The 22,979-nt window shown below is 51.0% G+C and overlaps 1 protein-coding gene across 6 annotated transcripts in view; it reads right to left on the reverse strand.

The window, feature by feature from the left end:
* Nucleotides 1-22,979, reverse strand: part of PALD1 (phosphatase domain containing paladin 1) — a 94,576-nt gene that overhangs the window by 36,397 nt on the left and 35,200 nt on the right. For all 6 annotated transcript variants that reach the window (XR_009054065.1, XM_057737597.1, XM_057737595.1 and 3 more), the window contains exon 2: nucleotides 2,552-2,765. Coding sequence is in view for 5 of the 6 variants with exons in the window: in XM_057737597.1 (XP_057593580.1) it covers nucleotides 2,552-2,736 (185 nt within the window). In the remaining variant the exon portion in view is untranslated. The remainder of the gene's footprint in view (nucleotides 1-2,551; nucleotides 2,766-22,979) is intronic.

The following is a 22,979-nucleotide window of genomic DNA, read 5'->3' on the forward strand; positions in this document are numbered from 1 at the left end:
GGGTGTGAGGAGAAGTGATGTGTGCAACTTCTGGGCCATCCCCTTAAAGGGAAGGTGTGTGCCTTCTACTCTTCCCTCCTTCTCCCTGTCTAGCATCCAGAAGTGATGGCGCGAAGCAGATGCTGATGATGGAGGGGAAACAAGAGAGGAGGAGCCTGACTGATCATGGAGCAGTCACACCAGCCTGCAGTACCTCCTGGACTTTTGTGTAGAGAGGAGCTTCTGTCTTGTTTAAGGGTTCCCTTAACAAGGCTTCCTTTGGTCCCCAATGGTCCCTCCATCAGACTGTCTCTGAGAACAACCCCCACACTGACAATCCCACAGCACAGTGCAGTGGTTCAGGACACAGGCTTTGGGGCCACGTGGCCTGGGTATGACTTCAGCTCCATGGCTATGGAGTTACTTGGTCTGTAGTGCCCACCTCCTAAGGGCTGCTGTGAGAAGACAAGGCGCTAATGAAGTAAGTGCTTAGCCCAGCGCCTCTCGGGCACAGTAAACATTTAGTAACCTAATTACTATTACTAGCAGTAGTTACACCTCCGCACAGGGCAAAACCCACAGATTTCTGCAGATGCTAAACCGGGGGAGGGCTGTGTACTCAAGACCCAAAAAGCTTCTGTGCTGATTTTAACAATGAACAGGACACAGTCTCCCCGAGCTCACGATCTGGGGTCTGATCCTCTTTACAAAAGGAAAGGCAGGGTGGTGGAATGAGTGGGGTGGGGAGCATGAGACAGGAGTCGTGAGACCTGACTTCCCTTAGTCAGCTCTGCCTCCATCTCATACAGGACCCGTGGCGGGCAAATCCTTCTGCCTCCCTGAAACTCAGTGTCTCTGTCTAGATCAGTTTTCACATTTGATCTGAAAGCTATTAGATCAGGAATCGGCAAATCTTTTCTATAAAGGACCAGACAGTAAATACCTTAGGCTTTGTGGGCCACAAAGTGCGCGGCAAATACTCAACTCTGCCATTGCAGCCTTAAGCATCCACTGACAATACACAAATGAGTGGGAGTGGCGGTGTCGCAACAAACCCCTGTCTACAAAAACAGGAGAGGGGCCTGATGGATACAGTTTGCCAGCCCCTGCTTTGGATGATGATCTTTTTTTTTTTTTTAATATTTATTCATTTGGTTACGCCAGGTCTTAGTTGCAGCAGGTAGGCTCCTTAGTTGCGGCAGGCGGGCTCCTTAGTTGCAGCATGCCAACTCTCAGTTGTGGCATGCATGTGGGATTTAGTTCCCTGACCTGGGATTGAACCCGGGCCCTCTGCATTGGCAGCACAGGGTCTTAACCACTGTGCCACCAGGAAGTCCCCTGGGATGATCATCTAAGGTCTCTTCTACCTCAAACAAGCTACAACCCAAGGATCACTGGGTCATGGCTGACTCCAGGAGAGACACACAGTCTCACCTCAGTGGGTCTTTACAGCCAGCCAGCAACTGTCCTGAGCCACACCACGCTTACATGTTTTGAATGTCATCCCCACATAGCCTGAGAAGGAAACTGAGGCCCTGAGAGGAAAAAGGATCTGCCCAAGGTCACATCACAGAGAAGAGGAGAGGCAGAGCCGGGCCCAGGACACGAGGTTCCAATACTCAAGACCCAGACCTAGTTTTGTCATCTGCTAGTTGAAAGACTATATATCAAGTCCCTTTTATTTAAGATCTCTTTTCCTCCTCTTGTCCTAAGCACAGTAATGTATTATGATTACAATTTTCCTGTCAGGCCCCAAAGCCAGCAGGCCGGATTTCTCATTCCCACGCCTCAGGTTTCCTTACATTGAAGGCCCCATCTGCTAGGTCTCTGCCAAACATCTCTGCGTGGAAAACATTTAATTCCTAGCTCATCACGTCCCACCTGCTCCATCCTGGAGGGGTCCAGAGGCAGGGGAGCTCAGTGGGCAGATGTGATGTAAGACAAGGCTTCCCGACTCACCAGGAGACGGAGCCAATGCCCTTCTGTCGTCCCGGCCTCAGGTTCCCAGCACCCGCTCCTTCCCTGGGCCTGCGTGACACATGCAGTGTGTCCAGGTCTCTCAAACTATGGTGCCAGAACAAACCCTCAGCCCCCTCCGGGAATGCCCCTGAAGGGCCTAATTAGGAGAGTTGACCGACAGCTTCCAGTTTTTTCAGCCCAAGGCCCTTTAATGGACTGGTGTTAACCTCAGTTTCGAACCATAATTACAGGTTGTGGTGGGAAAAGAAAATCTACATTTTATGCATCTAAGTATATAAATCTCCTTTGAAAATGTTCAGCCAAAAATTACTCTCAAAAGGGTGCCCCCCACCCCGGCCACTCCTCCCTCTCCACACTTCCTGGCACTGTGACATGGTAAGTAATATGGGCTAAGAGACCCCCGACAGACACCAGGTCTGCCACCCACTTGCTGTGTGACTCCAAACAAACTGCTTAACCTCTCTGGGCCTCAGTGTCTTCATCTATGGAAGCGGTTTGGAGACGTTAGGTGCTGTATGCCACCACCCCCTCCAGGCAGCTAGCTCCCCAGCCGTGTCTTCTGGGGACATGGTCATACTTGTCTGCCACTCACGTGATCACGACAGGGGCCACCTTGTTGGGGATGATGGACTTGGCCTTACTGTTGTGCAAGCTCGTGGTCTGGAAGGAGTGGACGCTGAGTGAATGCCGACTGTCCATCGTGCCGCTGTCCTGGAGGCCCTCAAAGGGGGCGCTCGCCGAGACCGTCTGCTGCGCTGTGCTGGCCGTTGTACCCATAGTCTGCCAGCGGCCTCAGGACCTAAGACCTGTGGGGTAAGAGGGTGCAGTCAAGGAGGGGGTGGGAAAAGCCACAGCAGGGAGCTAGCCCATCCCTCACCCCTACCCTGTGAACGGATACAAACTCTGAGGCCCAGAGAGGGCCAGCTCACCCTGCAGCTGGTGCTCAGCAAAACACATGTTTGCTGACTGCCTACTGCATGCCTGGCCCTCTGCTGCTGCTTTGGCGGGGAGTTAAGGATATGGAGAGACAACAAGAAGTAGCCCCTGTTCCCTCACAGTTTATACTCCTCTAGTGAAGATAAGACAGTTAGGAAAGGGTTAACCATCCCCACCAGGTCAGGACCTAGGGCTCTAGGGGGTCAGGCCACATGGAGGCCACGCCCTCCAGACTGGGAGAAGGGGGAGGCTGTCATCAGAGGGAGAACCAGAGGCAGAGGCAGAGGGAAGTCTGGAGACGGATTTGAAGGATTTGGATGGGAACAGGATGCAGGAGGGCATTCTAGCTGTGAATGTCACAAGATGAGGCCAGGGAAGTCCAGCCTGGGTGAGTTCTCAGCAGATCAAGGGTTCAACGGAAGGGCCAGGCCCCTGAACTCTGCAACAACCACCTCAGCATCATCAACAACATCTCGACAGCCAAAGCTTTTGCCCAACAGCCGGCATGCAGGGCATCCTCATGGACTCACAATTCCTTTTGCAGGGCTCTCTCCTAGGGAAATAGTTAAGGATGTGTGCGAAGAGCGGGCTACAAGGGTGCTTTGTTAGTCGCAATGTTATTTATAGAAACAAAACACCGGAAACAACCTGCAACAGGGGATTTGTTGAATAAATTATGGGGCATCTCTAAGGTGGAATGTTTAACAGCCTTAAAAATATCAAATTGACTGATGTGGAAAGATATCTAGGGAACAGAAATGGAAGGAAAAGGCTGAAAAGCAAGTACAGGCTATAATCCCATTTGAATGCATGAACACGTATCAGGAGAAAAGTCTGGGAGAACGCACATCAAGAGGCTAACCTAAGTCATCACCTGGTGATGAGATTACAGGCAATTTTTATTTTCTCCTTTTTTCTTATCTGCATTTTTTGATTTTTTTCCTCTGAACACCAGGTAATAAAACCTACTTAAAACAAATAAAAGGATGGCTGGGAAGCAGGCCAGGAGAGCTGCTAAGAAGTGGTAGAGGGTGTGGGGACGACTGGCTCAGGAGTCTGAGAACCAGGGGCGATGGGAAGGGAAGGGGCTGGGAATTCCACACAGATCCAGGCAGGGGGTGACAGACATGGGAGACAGAGGCTCACAGAACTTTCCGAGAGCCCAGCAGCAGCTGGCCCCACATGGCACCGATGGTCCAGCATCAGGAGGGAGAGAGAGAGACCTGAGCCACTGGTCCCCACCCCCACCTGCACCCTGAGATGGTGCCACTCTGAAAGCACAAGAACAATAAGCAGTCCTTAGAACCCGCCGACTCCCCTCCCCTCCCCAGGCTGCCCTCAGCCGGGCATGAGCTGCTACTCATCAGTGTGGCCTGTCTGCTCCCCACCATCCACACTCCCCGACCCCAGTCCCGCCCCTGCCCTCTCATAAGCAGCAGAAGCACCTGAGGAAGCAGACGAGGGCTCAGGGGTTAGCATGAAGCCTGAGCGGCAGGCTCGGTCTGAAGGCTGAGCTCACTGTGCCCTCTCTTCCCCAGACCCTGAGTCAGAGGTCCTGGTCCCAAGAGGGCCCTCCCCAGCTGTGCCTTCAGGCTCCCCCCTCCCCAGAGCCACCGAGGCAGAATGACTACTCATTCCGTCCCTCCCAGCACCCCAATCCACCCCACTCTCTCTCCCCAGTCTGAAAAGGGTCCCCCACTCCAGTCCAGCCTTGTCGTCCCTGACAACTCCCGGCAGCCGTGTGACAGCTCTGCTAACATGCTCACCTCATCACGGCTCTACAGGTCCAATCTCTCTCTTTTTTTTCTTGGTAAGAGGTGGAAGGAATGAGCTTCTGTTCCCAAACAGAAACGCAGGCGCTCAGAGCGGGTGAAGGGCTCCACAGTGGATCCCCAGCTGACCGTCAGCAGAGCCAGGACCTTCTCGCCACTTCACCTGCCGCAGGAGGCCCCTAACATGGCTCACCAGCTTTCCCCAGAACCCTCTCAGGAGCCTGGGCCCAGGAGGCATGGGTGGGAACAGGCTCCTCCGAGAATGAGGCTCGGGTGGCTGTCCCAAAGGAGGGAGTGACAGACAGGACGTGGGAAGGGCCTGAAGAAGGCAACAGCTGGCTACAGCTGCCAGGGCAAGGCTGGGCCCTGCTCCCACGGGGTGGGCCAGGCCTGACACCTCCATCTCGCCTCCCCCTCACCTCCCCCAAAGCTCTAGCTCCTGCCTCCTTCGTCTCTCATGGCCTCCACAGGCGATGACAGGCCCCAGCTGGTCCCTATAAGGACAGCCTGCAGACGATACAGATGTGCACAGCTGCAGGCTGCAGGAGTGGGGGAAAGACCGTATCATCTGAAAGTTGACCTGTTTCCAAAATGTCTAGAGGAGGAGGAAACCCTGGGCTTCCCAGGTTTCTCACTCTGCAACTCTCCTCCTGAAGCCTCTCAAGTCCACCTACAGTGAGCCTCACAAGCACAGGACCCTTCATCCTGCTGGCCACATGCTGTGAGGCCTTAGGCAACTTACTTCTCCCCTCTGGGCCTCCGTGTCCCCAGCCATAAAATGACAGTGAAGGATGGGACTGTCTGAAAACCCCTTCCAAATGGATCTAGCTCCTAACATTGGCAGTCCTAGTGGTGACACCACTGCTGTCCACTGCCAGGGCCAGGGGTCAGCAAGGGCAGGGATGTGGGTGGGTCCCTGGTGCTCAAACCCCTGCAGGGGGGAAGATCAGGAGTAGACTAGGATGAGACTAGAGAGTAAGATGGGGGGTCTATGAGATGGCCTGCAAAATTATGCCTTATTTTCCTAAGTTCTAGCTAAAAGCTAATATTTCCTTCAACCACAAGTGAAGGCCACTTCTGTTGTGTCGCAGGGCCCAGGACATAGTCACCTCTGAGCTCAGAGATGTTTTCACATCACACAGCAGCTGTGCAGGTATCTGGGAACTGGGCTTGCACTCCTCACTGCCTTCACATCACTGCAATGATTAGACCTGGTCCCCTGCCCCCCACACTTCAGGTGACAGGATGGGCCAACTCTGGGCCACTCTGGGCCTGGTGACCTTGGTCCCCCACAGCGGGATCCAGATTCTCACGACTGCCTTTCACTCAACAAGCCTGCAGAATGTGACGATCCGAGAGAGAAGCCTGGCCTCACCTTACGGAGCCAGCTGTAAAGAAGCTTCTGTGCATTTGCAAAGTGGGGTTCTCCACACCTGGGACCACGGACCCAATCGAAATTGCCTACATGTCCATCATGCTGGCCACATGCCCTCAAAGGCACACTCCAGCTGAATGTCCGCATCAAAGCCGAGCAACAGCAGCCTTGTCGCTGGTGTGCCTTTAAAAAAATAAAATTTAACCTTGACTAATGCATTATCTCATGAATGCAAGAATGTCTAAGGACACGTATTACTACATCACCAATTTGTTTTTAGTACTTTGATAGTGCTCTCAGTAAAATTTACTCCCTCTGTAATCCCAGATAGTTAATTTTGTGCATTTAAAAACGATTCTCAGAAGGGGTCCGTGAACCTCTGCCAGATTGCTAGAGGGCTCTTGGCAAATAAAAAAGGGAACTGCTGCTTTAAGGGAAGACCATTCCCCACCAAATACAGGCCCCCTGCCACCTTTCTCCTTTGCTTCTCTCTGTTAACATTTCACAGCACCTACTAAGTGCCAGGCACCATGCTGGGTGCTTTACGATATATGGTGCCCCCTACACACAACCCTGTAAGTCCAGGCCTCACTGTGTCCATTTCGGGTGAGGACAGGCGGCCTCTGCTAAGTCACAGCATCAGCTTGCCTCCCTGCCTCTTCACAGCACCCCACACACTCTCCCCTCCCTCTGGATCTGCCTGACCCCCACGCAGGGACCCTAGGGACCCCCATCCACTCCACTGCCTGCCAGAGCACCCAGACACGGCCTCCTAGAGGGTCAGAGAGACGCACAGTCTCCCATGCAGGGAGTGAGGACTCCAGGCCCCGTGACAGCCACAGAAGTCCTCAGTCACCAGCTAAGAAGCGACAGAATCATCTGGGCTGCAGCCAAAATGGCATTTTAGAACGTTCCACACATGGACATGCCATCCTCCTGCCTCACAGGCCATCACGTGGCAGTCAGTCTCTAGAGAAAAGAAACCACCCTATGGAATCCTTGGCAGAGAGATGATCTCATTTCTCTAAGAAGACTCAAACTTCAGGAGCTGGAACATTAGCTCCAACCCATCAGCTAACTGCCTGATGCTACAGCATAAACACTTGGCCTGCCGGAGCAGTGGGTCTCTCGTCAATGGCAGTATTCAAGCCAAGGGAATGCTACAGACAACCATTCTGGGTCCTAGGGTAGGGATGACAGCCAAGAGGTTCAACAGCTGATTCCTAAGGCCCCAGCTCTAAACATCTCAGGAGCCCAAGTCCATTTATTCTCATATGGTTCTCGGGAGAAGTGAATCGTCACCTTTCTGGTCTCGGTTTCCCCATCTCTAATCCAAATCACAACACCCCCACCCCTTTGTCCAGGTCATGGTACAGCAGCCATGATCTCCAGCTTGTCAAATCCTGTGGGCTTGGAAAAGCTGAATGGTGGCTTTTCCAAAACAGAGTCTGGCTCTTGCAACTGAAACAGAAAGTTGAATGTCTGCTCCTGACCCGGCCACCACCCTGGCCCATTCCTTTTTCCTGCCTTTCCTGCCTGACAGACCCTCTTGCAAAATCCCAAGTCCTGCCTTAGGGAATGCTGTGAGCACTGGAACTTCCACAAATGGCCGTCACCAAGGACCCCAAAAGCAGAGATTCAGAGCTGGCTACACCCCTGGAGGTCAGCTAGTCCAACTTTCTCTAAGATGCGGAAACTGAGGTCCAGAGAGGGAAAGTGATGAGCTCCAAGCCATAAAGGAAAAGCTCACAATGTAGGACCCAGGGCTCCCGCCTGATGACCTCAGGCCCCCTGGCTGGGCCGTGCTGACTCTGGCCTAAGGCAAAGGGGAAGATTCTGTTGTGAGCACAGGGAGATCACATTGATCAGACATTGTACTGCTGGCCAGATCAGGGGGTGTTTACACGATTCCTATGCTTACCTCGGTGAGCAGGAAGGGGAGGGTCTAATCAGGTGCCTGAGATGGCCAGTGACCCTGAGTGTTGCCCCGGGGGGATACCAGGATGGCCAGTGGATGGACCTCTAATCACAAAGCATTTGACATATATTATCTCATTTAATCCCAACCAAAAAAAGAGGTGCCAACTCTTACAACTCAAAATTAAGTTAACCAAAAATCCAATTTAAAAAATGGCAAAAGAGGGACTTCCCTGGTGGTCCAGGGGTTAAGAATCCACCTTCCAATGCAGGGGACACATGTGGTGAAACTATCACAATACTGCAAACCAACTATACTTCAATGAAAAAAACACGTGGCTCACTCTATACAGGTAGCCCCCATTTTTCAAAAGTTTGCTTTGCGCCATTTTGCTTTTACAAAAGACCTACATTAGTAACTGTTTTCGCTAACCAAAAGAAATCCAAAGAAGATTTTGCTTTTACTTAAAAAAAAAAAAAAAAAGTGTAAAACAAAAATAGCATTGAGCATTTGTTTTGCAGGAGCCGTTACAGAGGTGGCGCACCCTGTGCAGCAAGAGTGGTCCTGCCAAGCTCCTTTCCGGGAACCACACTCAGCCTCTCAGAATCAAGCCCCAGAGATTTGAACTGTGTCAGTGAGCATCTGTGCTTTATCCAACTTATTTTGAGCATTGTTAGCAAGATGTGTCCTAAGGTAATTGTTTCTCTGCTTGATGCCATTTCGGCTAACAAAAAGCTTCCAGAGGGATGCTCTACTTTCAGAGAGCGGGGAAACCTGTGCTCCTATTGGACAGTGCTGCTGAGTCTCAAGTCCTTCATGGTCCCTGAGGGCCCCCCTCGGTCAGCTCAGGGTCCTCGGAGTTGAGCCCAATACCTGCTGCAGGTAAGAACTTATAAGCCTCTGTTCGAGGTGTGAGGAAACCCCAGGAAGGCAGTGCTAGCATTTGCATTTAACCGATAGAAAGTGAGAACTCCCCAACACTCTCACACCTAGTTGGAGGATCCAGTGGTTTCGACTCTATGTGAAGCATGGGCTCTGGGGCCGAAATCTGTCTGATTCTCATCTTCCCCATCTCTACCACGTATCAGTCATGTGGCACATGGCTTAACTTCTCCGCGTCTCAGTTTCCCCAACGATAAACTGGGGGCCATAATTCTATCTCCCTAATTGCATCATACAGGAATGAAATAAGTGAACGTGTGTTTAAGGTGACACCCACTTAGCCCAACACACAGCGAGGACACAACTCATCAGCAGCCTTCATATCACCCCAGGCCCCACCCTGCCTGCACTCTCTCTCCATCTTCTCCACATCCCCTTCCTGCAGCCATGGACTGGTACCAGATCTAAACCTCCCAGGCCAGGGCCAGGGCCGCCCCCAGACACTGCCTGTAAAAGGAATGGTCTGGAGGAAAAAGTGGGCTCAGCAGTCCCCTGGCTCTCATCCCGGGCAAACAACAGGACTGAGTGGGACTGGGCTGCAGCAGCTGCCCTACTGTAGTAATGCACAATTATAAGTCTCTGTGTTTCACTCTGTCCAGTGAGCCACCTAGGGAGGTTTCCATCTGCTCCTGGCCTTAATCAAGAACCAAGAGAGCCTAGCTCTGCTCCGGGGCCTTGGACAACTCCTCTGCCTGCCCTGAAAGCCCAACCACAGATGAGCGGGTGCACACCTCTAGTCGGTCCAACTGCTCTGCCACCACTGGCCGCTGGCCCCTGACTAGACTGACTACAACAGCCTCCAGGAGTCTCTCCCCTTCCCTCCTGTCGCCCTGCAATCCATCCTCCATGCAGCAGCCAGAATGATCTTTAAAGCCCTAAATCACATCGTTGGCCCTGTTTAGCTGTTTCCTCTTCTGTAAAGTAGGAGTCATAAACCTTGTCTCGCCTCCCTTAAGGGTTGTTTTCAGTAGCAGAGACAGAAAAACCACAAAGACACAAAAAAGCCCCATCAGGCTGTAGGAATGGAGTGACTATCACGGACACAGATGACCACAGGCAGAGGGCTCTCGGGCGGAGGTCACGTCACTTGCTTCCATCACACTGTGACATGCAAACCCCTCACCCCGCCCCTCGCCATGACGCTCCAGCCACTGGCCACGTCCTCCTCCTCCGTCCAACACCCTCGCCTCCTCATGAAAGCACTGCACCTGCCACCCCTCCAGCTGGAACACTCTTCAGCTTGCTCACATGGCTGCCCCTTCCCCTAGCCTTGGCTCAAGAAGCCTCTCTCAGGTCCTGGCAATGCTATCTGTCCACACCCCGCCCCTCAGTCCTTCTCCACCTCATGACCGCCTTTTATTTTTCAACTGCCTCCTTGACGGGATTATCTCCGTAGCAGCAGCCTCCCTGACTTCCCGAGAGCAGGACGGTCTCTAATCTGTCCACGCCGTGGCCCCAGCCCCAGAACAGCACCCAGGCCCCTGCAGATGCTCAGGAAATATTTCTGAGATGAACAGGTGACACCCTGGGGCATGTGCAGCTTTCAGCCCTCACAGAAGAGTACCCAGCATCAAAGACCAGGTCTCAGACCACACAAGAGGATGTGAGGGAAGATGCTCCCACCTCATACCTTCTCACTTGGACTGCCCTCCCCTCTCAACCCTCCCACATTCTACCCACCCTTGGAAGTTGATGCCCAGCTCCTCCAGGAAGCTCTCCCTGACTACACACCCACCCCCATCTCTCCGCTCCCACAGCCCATTGTGAGCATCACAAAATGGGACATTCCGTTCTCTTCTACTGCATGCTGTTCCCAGCAGGGGCCATCCCCTGTTCTTCCTGGCTCTGTCCCCCTCCCTGGAGCCAGACACATAATTGCTGACGGAACAAATCAGCTCCATCACTTCACCTTCCCACCCTGCCTGGCTCCCTGTTGATGGGACCAAGGACGGCATTCAACAACAAGCAGGCACAAAAGCGGGGGAAGATGGTTATAAACGTTACACTACTTACTCCTGAGCTAGGGGGCTGAATGTGGTATTTATTTTCTTTTTTGCTTATCCATCGCCTCTGAAGTTCCTACAATGAACATGACTACTTTGGGAACGTTTTTAAAGATGCTTATGGGTAATAGTTTCAAAGCTGGACAAAGGTCACAGCTCCACACCCAGGGCATCCCCCACCCCACGCAGCCCCAGGTCCCGCTGTGCTCCCTCAGATGGGTGCCTTTGCCACCCTGGGCCTGTGGGCCTCCGTGTGCCCATGATGAGCATTCCATTCCTACAGCCTGGTGGGGCTTCTCTGTGTCTTTGTGGTTTTTCTGTCTTTGCCACTGACAGCAGTCCTCAAGGGAGGCCAGACAGGGTTTACGGCTCCCACGTTGCAGAGAGGAAACGGCTAAGCAGGGCCAATGATGCGAATTTCCCCAGGACACGTGGCTTTGTAGAGGCAGAGTTCTGGTTTCTGCTGCGTGGCCCACCACCTCATGTCTCTGGGGGTCACCCAGCCCCGTCTCTTCACAACCTCTGCCCCTTAGCCTCCTTCTCTCTGAAAATAGGAAGAGATCAATTTTAAAAAATAAAAGAAAGCTGTCTGGGGTCTGAAATCGCAGGAGATTTTCACCGGCTAAATTATATGTTTCCGAAATGTTTTTATTTTTTTCTAAACTGAAAATAAAAGGTTAAAAATTAAAAACAGCAGGCGGATGAATGTTTGGAAATAGTGCCGTGTGTTCAGCAGGTGGGCGGCCCCTGTGGGGTGGGCCTTGAGCCCCGGGTTTCAGCCGGCAAACAACAGGGAGCCTCTAAAGGTGGCAGAGGGACCGGGCAGCCCGCTGAGGAGCGGGGGGCAGCGGGGGGCAGCGGGGGGATCACCCTGCAGATGGACTCCTGGGCTGCGAGAAGCTGCAGGTGGAACAGCAGGCCCCCGCCCTCAGGGAGGGGTGAACTAGCCTCCCTCCTGACTAACCTGACAGCTGGAGGGCGGAGGGGGGCTCCTGCCTGCTCCAAGGCCAGCAGGTACCCTGGCACTTGCCACCAGATGCTCCAGGAGGGGCTCGTGGTTCCTGGAATTCAGGACCCTTGGGGAGGAAAAGAGCCCTTTCCGGCACCCCTAATTGTCTGCCTCCAGGCCTGGGGAGCTCCCCACCTCTGGAGCTCCCCATGGTGGGTCAGCTGTACCTGATACTACGCTCTGCCTGTATGGGATCTTGGATTAGGGAGAGCATTTTCTCAGCACGCTGCAACGCTCTGAGAAGAGGGTGGCCCTCCTCCCTCATTCTAACCACGCCACACGGCTGGCCCGTCGAAAGTCTTTCTCCCTCAGGCTTAGCCCCTGCTTCCCTTCCTGGCCTGGGGCATGTGGCTTTCTGGTCCCAAGGGAGGACTGGCCTCCTCCTGAGAAATCTCCCTGGATGAGCCTCTGCCACCCCCAAACCTCTGGCCCAACTTCTCAGCCTGGAAACATCCTCAGGTATGACCAAACTGCCCCCAGTGCCTTCATCCCCGCTCCCTCCCTGCATCTGTATTAAACCAGACGAGGGACAGGGCAGCTAGCTGAGCACACGGCTGCCCAAGGCCAACACCACACTCCTTATCTCCCTGCAGCTACCTGGGGCCAGGTGACTAATTGCAACGGATGGAACATAAGGGGCTGTGCCGTTGGCAAATTCTAGATTACTCCTTATAAGCTCCCTTTGCTCCCTTCTTCCATTCTGCTGCCTGGAACACAGGCGTGATGGCTGACGTTTCAGAGCTGTTTTAAACTCAGAGCACGTGAAGCCACACCCAGGGAATCTGTGGAGTAGAACCACCGCACCAGGACTGGACCGCAAAGCTCTGGGCTTGGACAAGAAAGAGCAATAAACTTCCATCTCGTGTAAACCACTGTTATTTGGCTTTTCCTACTACTCACAGCCAAATCTAATCCTGGCTAATGCACTCCGTTATTTTTAGGGTTGGCCCTCAATGACCATACACCTCGAGGCACAACGTCCTTCTGTTGCCTTTTTGCGGTAGAACATTGAGTTCCCTGCGGGTGGACGCCAGGACCCTGAGAGCCCAGCCCATGCTGCGCTGTGGCAGCGCCCAGAATACAGAAGACACTGTCCCCTGGTCAGAAGACCAGCATCGGCAGGACAGCTGAGGAGACACACCTGCGTCACAGCACCATCAACTGATAGGCCATGTGGTGCAGGAGCTTTCTTTCCCCAAGTCAGCTGCATAAATCTAGAAAGTTCCAAGCTGCTAATAGATAGAGGCTTGGGCTCCATTCCTCCAAAAAAGCAGAGGGAGATCACAAGAGTCTCCCCATCTGGAGTCTCTCTGTGTTCCTCTCAGGGCCCTTCTGAGCAGGGGAACTCCCTGAAAAACAAGAAGCTCTTATCTGGCTGGGAGGGACCCTGCCTATAGGTTTTCAGGGAGGAGCAGGAGGGGAGTGTAGAAATTCCCAGAGAAGCGCCAGTCAACTCTGGGAAGGACGTTCATTCTGTGCCTGAAAGAGCCTGAAGCCCCTGTCCATCTGGGATTGGGAATAGGGGGAAGGCCCTGGGGAGAGAGAGGTTAAAAGTACCTGGACATGTTCATGTGCTCAGTCATGGTGCGCCAAGAAGCTGGGCAACTGGGCATTTCAAGGTCAGCAGAAACCTAGTCTCTCATGACAACACACCCAGGGCCCTGAACCTGCCGGCACTCTCCTGGCTGCTTCCAGAAACTGGGCCTCAAAGGGCCAGTGGCAACTTACACTTGAACCCCACTTCTGACCTCCAGCGATGCCATGGGGACCCAAAGCATCATTTTAAGGAGCTGGGAAGAACCATGACCCGTTTCTGGGCTTCGTCCCCCTCCCTCCCACCCCTGCGACCTCCAGTCCAGACTCCCCTGCCTGGCCTTCAAGGCCATTTCCACCCTCACCATCCCCTATTTACCCTCCACACCCCCGACATTCCAGGCAAAGCCAGGTCCCAGCTGCCCTATGGCGTGGAGCAGGAGAAGGCCCAGGAGATGTTCCCCTCTAGCACAGGCTCTCTGAGAGGCCTCAAGTTCAACACAGCCCTCTCTCAGCCACACTTGATTTCCACCTAGAAAGCAAGGAAGCTGGACAAGGTGGGCAGGACAAGATTTTAGCAGCTCAACTCTTCGCACAAAAGCAATCTTTCATGGAAGTCCAGTGTGCAAAACAGCCAGAAGCAGAGCTGCTGTGCTGGCTGCCCGCTCAGGAAGGAGGTTGCAGGGCTTCTTGACCCCAGGCCCACCATGGGACCTCTTCCTAGGGAGAAGCAGCGCCAGAGCTGCTGGCCAGAGATGCTCAAGGCCCTTTACTGCTTGGACCTCCCAGGACACATCCGGCCCTTCCCTGCCTCCATGCCTCTGCCCTCCTGGTCCAACAATCAGGAATGCCATCCTCACACTCACCCCTTCCCCCCATCCATCAGCATCCTGTGGAAATGTCTCCTTCCTCTCCAAGCCTGTACCCCACGTGACCTGGCCTTGAGCCCACTGGCCCAGTGTTTGGTAAGTACATGCCTCATCTCTCCACCTGTGTCTGATGCCCCTCTGGGACACCCACAGGGTTGAACCCACAATAATTGTAGGTTCTGAATGTCATTTTGCTAAACAAATTTCACATCCACTATCTCATTTCGGCTTCAGAACAGCCCCATGAGAAAGGCAGAAGCACAAGCTATTATATTATATAGCAGATGGAAAAACTGAGGCACAGAGAGTTTACTACATAACACAGCCAGGCCTCTGGTTCCACAGCCTGGGCCCTTTCTACTGCATCATCCACCCATCACTCTCCCATTTCTCCTGAAGCCACCCTCACTTTTCCAAAAGACACTGGGAAGTTTAACCCAAGAACCTGGCAGGAGGCAGAGAACACGCTGGACCCAGGGAAGAGTATCCCTTCCAGGGCCACAGCCTCTCACACGCCCCTGGCAACCAGAAGCCTGGGGCGGGTAACAATGGAGCTAAAAATAGGGCAGGAGGCTGAGTGGCCAGCTGCAGGAAACATCTGCCTCAGCTGCAGAACAAACACAGGGGAAGCCACCATGCTCCAGGGCTCCCCTACTGTGGGGCCAGAGAAGAGCTGGGGGAGGAGGTTAGAGAGGGAGGGGGCATCACACTTTCAGGTCTGTACCCAGAGCAGGGGCTCAGACTAGCCCACCGCATGCCCTGGGCCTCATCCCCCAACACCCAACACCACACACACACACACACACACACACACACACACACACACACACGCACGCGCGCACAGAGATACACACACACACACACACACACACACACACGCACACACCGTACAGGGTCTAAATCCCCCTTAGGAACCAGCATGTGTCTTAGACTCATAGTCACCTTTGAGACCCTAGTCTGTCCCTCTCATTTTACAGAAGAGGAAACTAAGGCCCAGAGTAGGCCAGAGACCCGCCCACAGTCACAGAGACAGCAGATATCAGGGCCAGGACCGGGGGCCTCCTACCCCTCTCCCTGCACTTCCCCGTTCATCTGCTGAGCAGGGAAGACCCTGACCAGGAAGAGCTCTCTTGCTCCAGAGAATGAAGCACAAGGACAAAGTGCTCTCAGGACAGCACCAAGACACCACTGCCTTTCTCACCATGAGGAGCAAAGGCCACAGTGGGTGAAGCCGCTACAGCCTCAGAAGGCCCAGCAGTGGCTCTGAACTGGGCTTATCATCACCTGCAGTGACAAAATACACCAGTGTCATGTAAGAATGTCCATGACAGAGCAGTGAAACCAATAATTTCACTGACTCTCAACCCTTGAGTACATGTCTTTTCAATATTCTGTCGATGACCTGGGAAGAGCACGTGGGCTGGCTACTGGCATTTGACAGGAGTCTGCAGGACTAGCCCTTGTGAGCTGGTCTGCGCTGTCAGCTGAACCAGCCTCTTTTCCGCGGAGCACCCCTTCTACGTGAAAGAATGGCTGACAGACAAATGAAAGTTATTCAGAATTGGGTATCTGGCAGACATTTTCTCAAAAATGAACAAAGTGAGCCTATCCCTTCAAGGAAAACAACTGACAGTATTTGCTGTCAGTGATCAAGTTTGAACTTTTGAGGAAAAATTAGAATTCTGGAAAACCTGCATTAGCCACTGTGAATTTGAAAGCGTCCTAAAACACAAAGATTTTGCGATGATATGGTTGATGATGTTAACAATGCAATTTTTGGATATGATGAAATGAAACGTGTCCACATTTGGAAGATGTGAACCACTCAGTGAATCAACATTTTCCCAATGACTGATACGTGCTGTTACAAAACCACACCTGGCCAAAGAGCCATTCACAGTACCAGAGAGTCCAGTGAATTTTAATGTAACACAATATGAAAAGTTCATTAATATGTTTTCAGATTCTACATTCCCTCTAAGAAACTTTCACTTGTTGAACTTTTATGTAATATCAAAGGAAAACATCCACAGGTTAACAAAATACTCCTCGCTTTTCCAAAAGTTTATCTCTGTGAAGCTGGATTTTCTTCCTATACTTCAACTGAAACAACATATCACAACAGATTGACTGCAGGAACAGAGATGAGAATCTAGCTGTCTTCTATTAAAACAGACACTAAAAAGATTTGCAAAACGGAAAAACAATGCTGCTCTTCCTACTATACTTAAAACAGTTATTTTCAGAAAAAAAAGTATTTATTTTAACATATAATGGGTTTATTATTTTTTAAATGAATGCATAAATATGTACGTTTAAAAATACTGTTTTAATTTCTTAATATGGTAAATGTCAATTTATAAATATATCACCCACCTAAACAAGAGCTCTTTGGGGTCTTCAATGTTTAATAAGAGTATAAAGGAAGGAGTATTGAGACTAAAAAGTTTTCAAATAGCCATGATTTAACCCCCACCATACCCCTTGGTTATTGTGTCCTAGCATTATTCCCATTTTACAGCTACAGACACTGAGGCACAGAGGGTGTGTGTAATCTGCTCAAGGCTACACAGGGGACTGAAAGCCTCTGAGTGCACGCTCTTAACCTCTAAGCCGTCCCTCATCTAACATCATGCTCTCAAGGTAAGTACAGAAGGATGAACAATGACACACTACAAAGGAACCAGAGAAGCAAAAGAAGAGAACATAAGTATTTATATAATCTTGGGGCAGAAAAGAACTTTCCATGCAAATGCTAGAGGAGACATAAAGTTACATATTGATAGACTAGACTACATTAAAAAATGGTCAGCTTTCAACCAACACAGAAAAACCACAAAGTTATAAGGCAAAGGACAAACCGGATAAAAAAATTTTCAACAATTTTTATTATTTATCATATTTAATATAAAGTTTTTTTTTAATGAGAAAAGTATGTCTTAAAAGTAAAGCATACCAGGGACTTCCCTGGCGGTCCAGTGGTTAAGACTCTGAGCTTCCAACGTAGGGGGCGCAGGTTCAGTTCCTGGTTGGGGAATTAAGATCCCGAATGCTGCGTGGCGCAGCCAAAAAATGAAAAGTATTTTTTTTTAAGTAAAACATAAAAAAAAAAAACCACTCACCAAAGAAAAAATACAAATGACCCTGAATGTGAGGGAAGATATTCACCAAATTTAAAAACTGGGAACAAGGAGCTGCCTCATGTTGCCTTTCCTGGCATCACAGGCATAGCAGGATGAAAACACCAAGTCTGCATGGGTGCCAGGGATGCGCTCCCTCCTAAGCACCTGGCAGGATGAAGATTCGCACAGCTCCCTGGAGGACAATCTGGCAATAATTCTAAAACACCTTAAAAATGTACAACCCTTCCACCCAGCAATTCGTCAATTGAGTCAAAGGAAATAATCAAAGATATGGCCACAAAGGTGTTGGGTACGGCTTTGTTTACATTAGTCAAAGACTGGAAACATCTCAATATCAACAGTGGTCGAAGCTGAATGTATCGTGGACGTCATCACACTGTCATTAAAACAGACAGAATGTGTTTTACTAACACAATGTGGAGTAACTAACAGAATGTGGAGCCAAAGAAGCCAAAACAAGCAAACACTATATGATTCCATTCACCTAAAACTCAAAATCAGGCCAAACGAGTGCATGGTGTTGGAAGTCAGGCAAGAAGTCACGTCTGGAGCAGGAAGGAGGCGGGGGCGGTGATGGGGCATAGGGTCAGGGCGCTGGAGGAATTCTGTTCCTTGACCTGGTGAGGCTCCAAAAATTGTGCTCACTTCACATAATCATCAATCTGTATACCTGTGCTGTGTGTTAAACGTCAACTTAAAGGAAGATATCTACTGTATGTTGAGTTTGAAAAGATAAAAAAGACACTAAACAGTAATTTGCAGCTTCGTCCCTTTAAAAAGGAGAGAGGGTTCCTATACACAAGCGCACACACTCACACACACCACGAAAAATGTCTGGAAGGACAAATCTCAAAATATCAATGGTCAACTGTGGTTATCACTGGGAAGTGGGATCATAGATGATTTTTCTAATCTTCCTGCATATCTTTATTGTCTCTGATTTTCCTATATAAACATATACTATTTATAGAAAAAAGCAGGGGGAAAAGAACTACACAGTCTGCACACTACACTGATGCCAGGGACCAGGGTTCTATATCAACTTTCCATCCCAAGGAGACCCTGATCCCACAGGAAAAGAGCAGAGGCATGGGGGTGTTCCTGAGTTGCCACTGAGGAAAAGCTAATATCTTCCCATGGAAGAAACCAGGATATTGGGGTCAGAAAGACCTGGGTAGACTCCCAGCACCATCCCCCACCAGAGGCCCAGCTCAGTTCCTGAGCTTTTGTGAGCCTCAGGGTCCCTGCCAGTGAAGTGAGGGATAAATGAGGTCAGGACGTCCTGGGCTGACCAAGTCCGTTCTCGAGGCAGATCTGACACACAGGCTCCCCCAGGTTCCACAGGAGAAGAAAAGGAGGCCCGGGGAGGCTGAGTGACCTCCTCACCTTACTCTGTAGGCCTGCGACCCGGGGGCTCGCCCACAGAGGCCCCACAATTGCAGTGTGGTCCGGAGGCCTGACCTCGGAAGTGCCTTGCCCTCCCTGGGCCTCAGTGCCCCTAGAATAAAAGACGTCGGCTGGGCACTGAACTTGACCTCGGGAAGCCTCCCTTGGACCCCACATCCATGATTCCCATGAAACGCGAATGTGCAAGGCTGCGTCAGGAAAGGTGGCCAGCTTATCCAGACGGGAAGTGACCTCGCCGGATGAATGACAGGCCAACATTCCATGGGGAGCCCCACCTGCTGGTGATCTTCAGGGTCATGGGAGCCAGGAGTGGGTGGGCACACAGAAGCCAAGGAGGAAACAGGATTTACTGTGGAAGGCCAGGCACATGGCAGACCCCCAGGCGGGGAAGTGACTTCATCTCACGTTCTGTCCTCCTCGCTTCCGCCCTGGCATGGCAGGGAGTTAACCCTGAGGGGGCCAAGCTTCACCGGCCCCGGTCAACTCCACACAGGCCAGGGTATGAGAATCCAGGCTTTCTCCTCTCCCTCGTCCTATGATCCCCAATCCACAGATGAGGAAACTGAGGCTCAGAGAGGCTGACAACCGGGCAGGAACTCCAGGACCCTGCCCTAGTACCCTGAGCTGCACAGAGGAGGGAGATGCTAACTCAGGGTTGGAAACTCCAAGAAGGCTTCCCGGAAGAGGAGGCCACTGAGCTGGGTCTTGAATCATGAGCAACATTTGACAGACAAGAAAGTCATTTTGCACAGAGGGAACAGCATAGAGAGAGAGAGATGCTTGGCACTATGCAGAGCCTCCGAGGAAGTATTATTATTCTGGCATTGTGAGGCTAGAATACAGGATGGAGTAAGGTTGGTCTAAGGCCCAAGTGCCTTGGGGACCATGTCAGAGCGTTAGGATATTGCTCTGTGGGGTGAGATGTGCTGTCCAGGCCGTGGCAATAGGAGAGAGCCATGACAACACCCTGTGTCAACCTAAGATGGCTGCATGGAGGAGGCAACCTGTGGGGAGCCAACTCAGCAAGGGCTAAATAGTGCTCTGGGACTGCTAGAGCCCAGAGCTCAGCAGGCTTTACACCACCATGCCATTGTCCCCAACTCAACTTAGTTTCTCTTTAAAAGAGAAGAGAAAGGAATTCATGTGCCAAGGTCAGTACCACACGCCAAACTGATAAAATAACAGGGCACTAAGTACACAGCTGCCTAGTTTCGAGCCCAAGCTCCACCACCAGCAGCTGTGTGACCCTGACAGAAACACTTAACCTCTCTGTGCTTCAACAGCTGTCAAATAAAGACAATAACCCTGCCCACTTTTGAGGGCTGTGAGGATTAACTGAGATAATAATCCTTGTGCACACCCACTTAAGCACCCACAGCCAGTGTTCAGTGAATACTTACTGTATTATTTCTCCATTCTGACCCACGATGACAATGAGTGAATTAGTTTAGATCACAAAGCAAAGAAACAGTGGAGCCAAGATTCAAACCGGGGCCCCTCTGGCCCCAGCGCCCAGGCTTATCCCAGGCCATCAGGCAAAACAAAACCTGAAACCCTAAAACCTAAAACTCACCAGCCACGGCTCCCCAGGCATCAGGGTGGTTTCTAACAGGGGAAGAGCTCCACCACCTCAAACCTCCAGTGGCCAAGGAAAAAGCAGGGAGAAATCACCAGGGCACAGGAGGGGAAAAAAAGTATTCCTAAGCTTCTCCCTCTTCCTGTTTATCCTCTCAATCCCAAAGCTCCTGGTAGCTATTTGTTCAGAGGAAGTTCTGGCAAAAGTGACATTCTGCTGTTGGCTGCCCTGCCAGCCTGTGCCGGGGACACTGAGGTCCACATCCTTGCAGACCCCTGCCCGGCCTAAGGAGGTTACTTCACAAAGGCGCCTTCAATAGAAGCCAGGGCCCAGGAAGAGGGACGTGCGCCATGGAGGAGAGGCGACTGCCACCGCCTCCTCAGAGCCAGCGGGCACCCATAGCTCCACCCTCAGCTCCGATCTGCTGATGAGAAGGATTCGCCGCAATGACCCTAAGCCAGGGCTGGGCACTGCCCTGGGTGGCGGTGGGGACTTGGACCATGGGCTGTGCAGACAGGGAGACCCAGCATCCAATTCTGGCTGACCAAGGACTTGCTGTGTGACCTTGGTCAGGTTACTGAACGTCTCTGAGCCTAGTTCCTTTATCTGTAAAATGAGGATAATATTAGTACCTACTTCATAACAATGTGGTAAGGATTACATGAGACAACACAGGGGAAGGGCTGGCACTTACGAGATGTAAATAAATGTTATTTATTTCCCATTCCCACTGTCAAGTTGATCCCCTCACTCAATCCTGAAGATCTGAAGTGTTTGTAAATGTGCTCAAAAGAAAGGAATGAAATTCTGACACATGCTACGACCGTGACCAAGGGCTGGGTGTGATGCGGAGTTTGTGTTTAATAAGCACAGAGTTTCTGTTTGGGAAAATTAAAAACTTCTGGAACTGGATGATGGTGAGGGTTGCACAACAATGTGAATGTACTTAATGCCACTGAATGCACACTTGAAAATGGTTAAAGGGTAAATTTTATGTTAAGTATATTTTACCTACATTTACCTTTAAAAAAAAATTAGGACCCATTTAAAAAAAAATCTTTTAATGTTCATATTCCTTTCTGTCCCCACCTTGGAGAGTTCAGGGTTGAGAATTGGGACAGGTATGGAAATAGCTAAAGGCACCACCTCCCAGGGACCTGGTAACACGGAACTGAGTGGACGGAGCTGAGCAAAGAGACACAAGGCCGCCTCTGGGGCCTGGGAGGGCTGCGAGAGGAAGTGGCCCCAGCCAGGCATGTGCTAGCCCCAGACTGAACGGATCAGCCAGGCTCCTTCCAGCACAAGGAGGGGTCTGACCACCCATCATGAGGCTGGGGTGAGAAGAAGCAGGCCAGGCGTGGAAAGTGGGTAAGACCAGAGGTGAGAGGGCTTGAGGGGTGAGGTTGATAGGCTAAGCTCTGCCATGGGTCACCATGTGACCTTGAGCAAGTCACTTCCCCTTCTGGATCTTCTGAAGCATTCTTAGTTTCCTTCTTAGTAAAATAAGGATTCTATCCCATCACCCAGCCAACATCCCTGGATCTACATCCTAGAGAAGTGTTTGTGTCCACAAACAAGAGTGTTCAGCAGCTTTTCTCATAATCCCCCCAAAACTGAAAACAAGGTAAAAGTCCATCTACAGGGGAAAAAAAAAACAAAATAAAACAGGGACTTCCTTGGTGGCACAGTGGTTAAAAAGCCACCTGCCAATGCAGGGGACACAGGTTCAATCCCTGGTCCAGGAAGATCCCACATGCCGCGGAGCAAGTAAGCCCATGTGCCACAACTACTGAGCCTGCGCTGTAGAGCCTGTGAGCCACAACTACTGAGCCCATGTGCCACAACTACTGAAGCCTGCACATCTAGAGCTCATGCTCCACAACAAGAGAAGCCACTGCGATGAGAAGCCCAGGCACCATAATGAAGAGTTGCCCTCGCTTGCCACAACTAGAGAAAGCCTGTATGCAGCAACAAATACCGAACATAGCCAACAAATAAATAAATTTAAATGCTAAAAAAAAAAAAAATAAAGTGAAATGTTGTGCTTCTGCACTTGTATTAAAAAATATATATATAGTGATACACCCATACAATGGAATACTACACAGCAATGAAAAAGAACAAGCTGTGGCATCACAGAGTTCGTGTTGAGAGGAAGAAGCCACATAAAAATAGCTCATCCTGTATGATTCCATTCACATAAAGTTCAAGAACAACCAAGACTAATCCCTGAAAGGCACTCAGAAGCGTGGCCACTTGAGAGCATAGGAGGGTCCAGTAACTGACTAGGAAAGGATCCCAGGGAATCTTCCAGGCCACTGGTAATGTTCTATATCTTGATCTGGGTATGGGTTAGAGAAGTGAGACATCTGTAACAATTTATCAAACTACGCCCTGGTTTAGTGTCTGAAAATTATATCTCAATTTATGAAATAAAATACAAACAGCTAATAACTCATACTCTGTCTTCCTCTGAGGACCGCAGTGAGGTGACACTGCGAAGCTGGATGTGGAAAGGTTATGGAAGGTGTTGGGTG

This window comes from Hippopotamus amphibius, chromosome 5 (genome assembly GCF_030028045.1).
Source record: "Hippopotamus amphibius kiboko isolate mHipAmp2 chromosome 5, mHipAmp2.hap2, whole genome shotgun sequence".
In the NCBI taxonomy this organism is placed as follows: Eukaryota; Metazoa; Chordata; class Mammalia; order Artiodactyla; family Hippopotamidae; genus Hippopotamus; species Hippopotamus amphibius.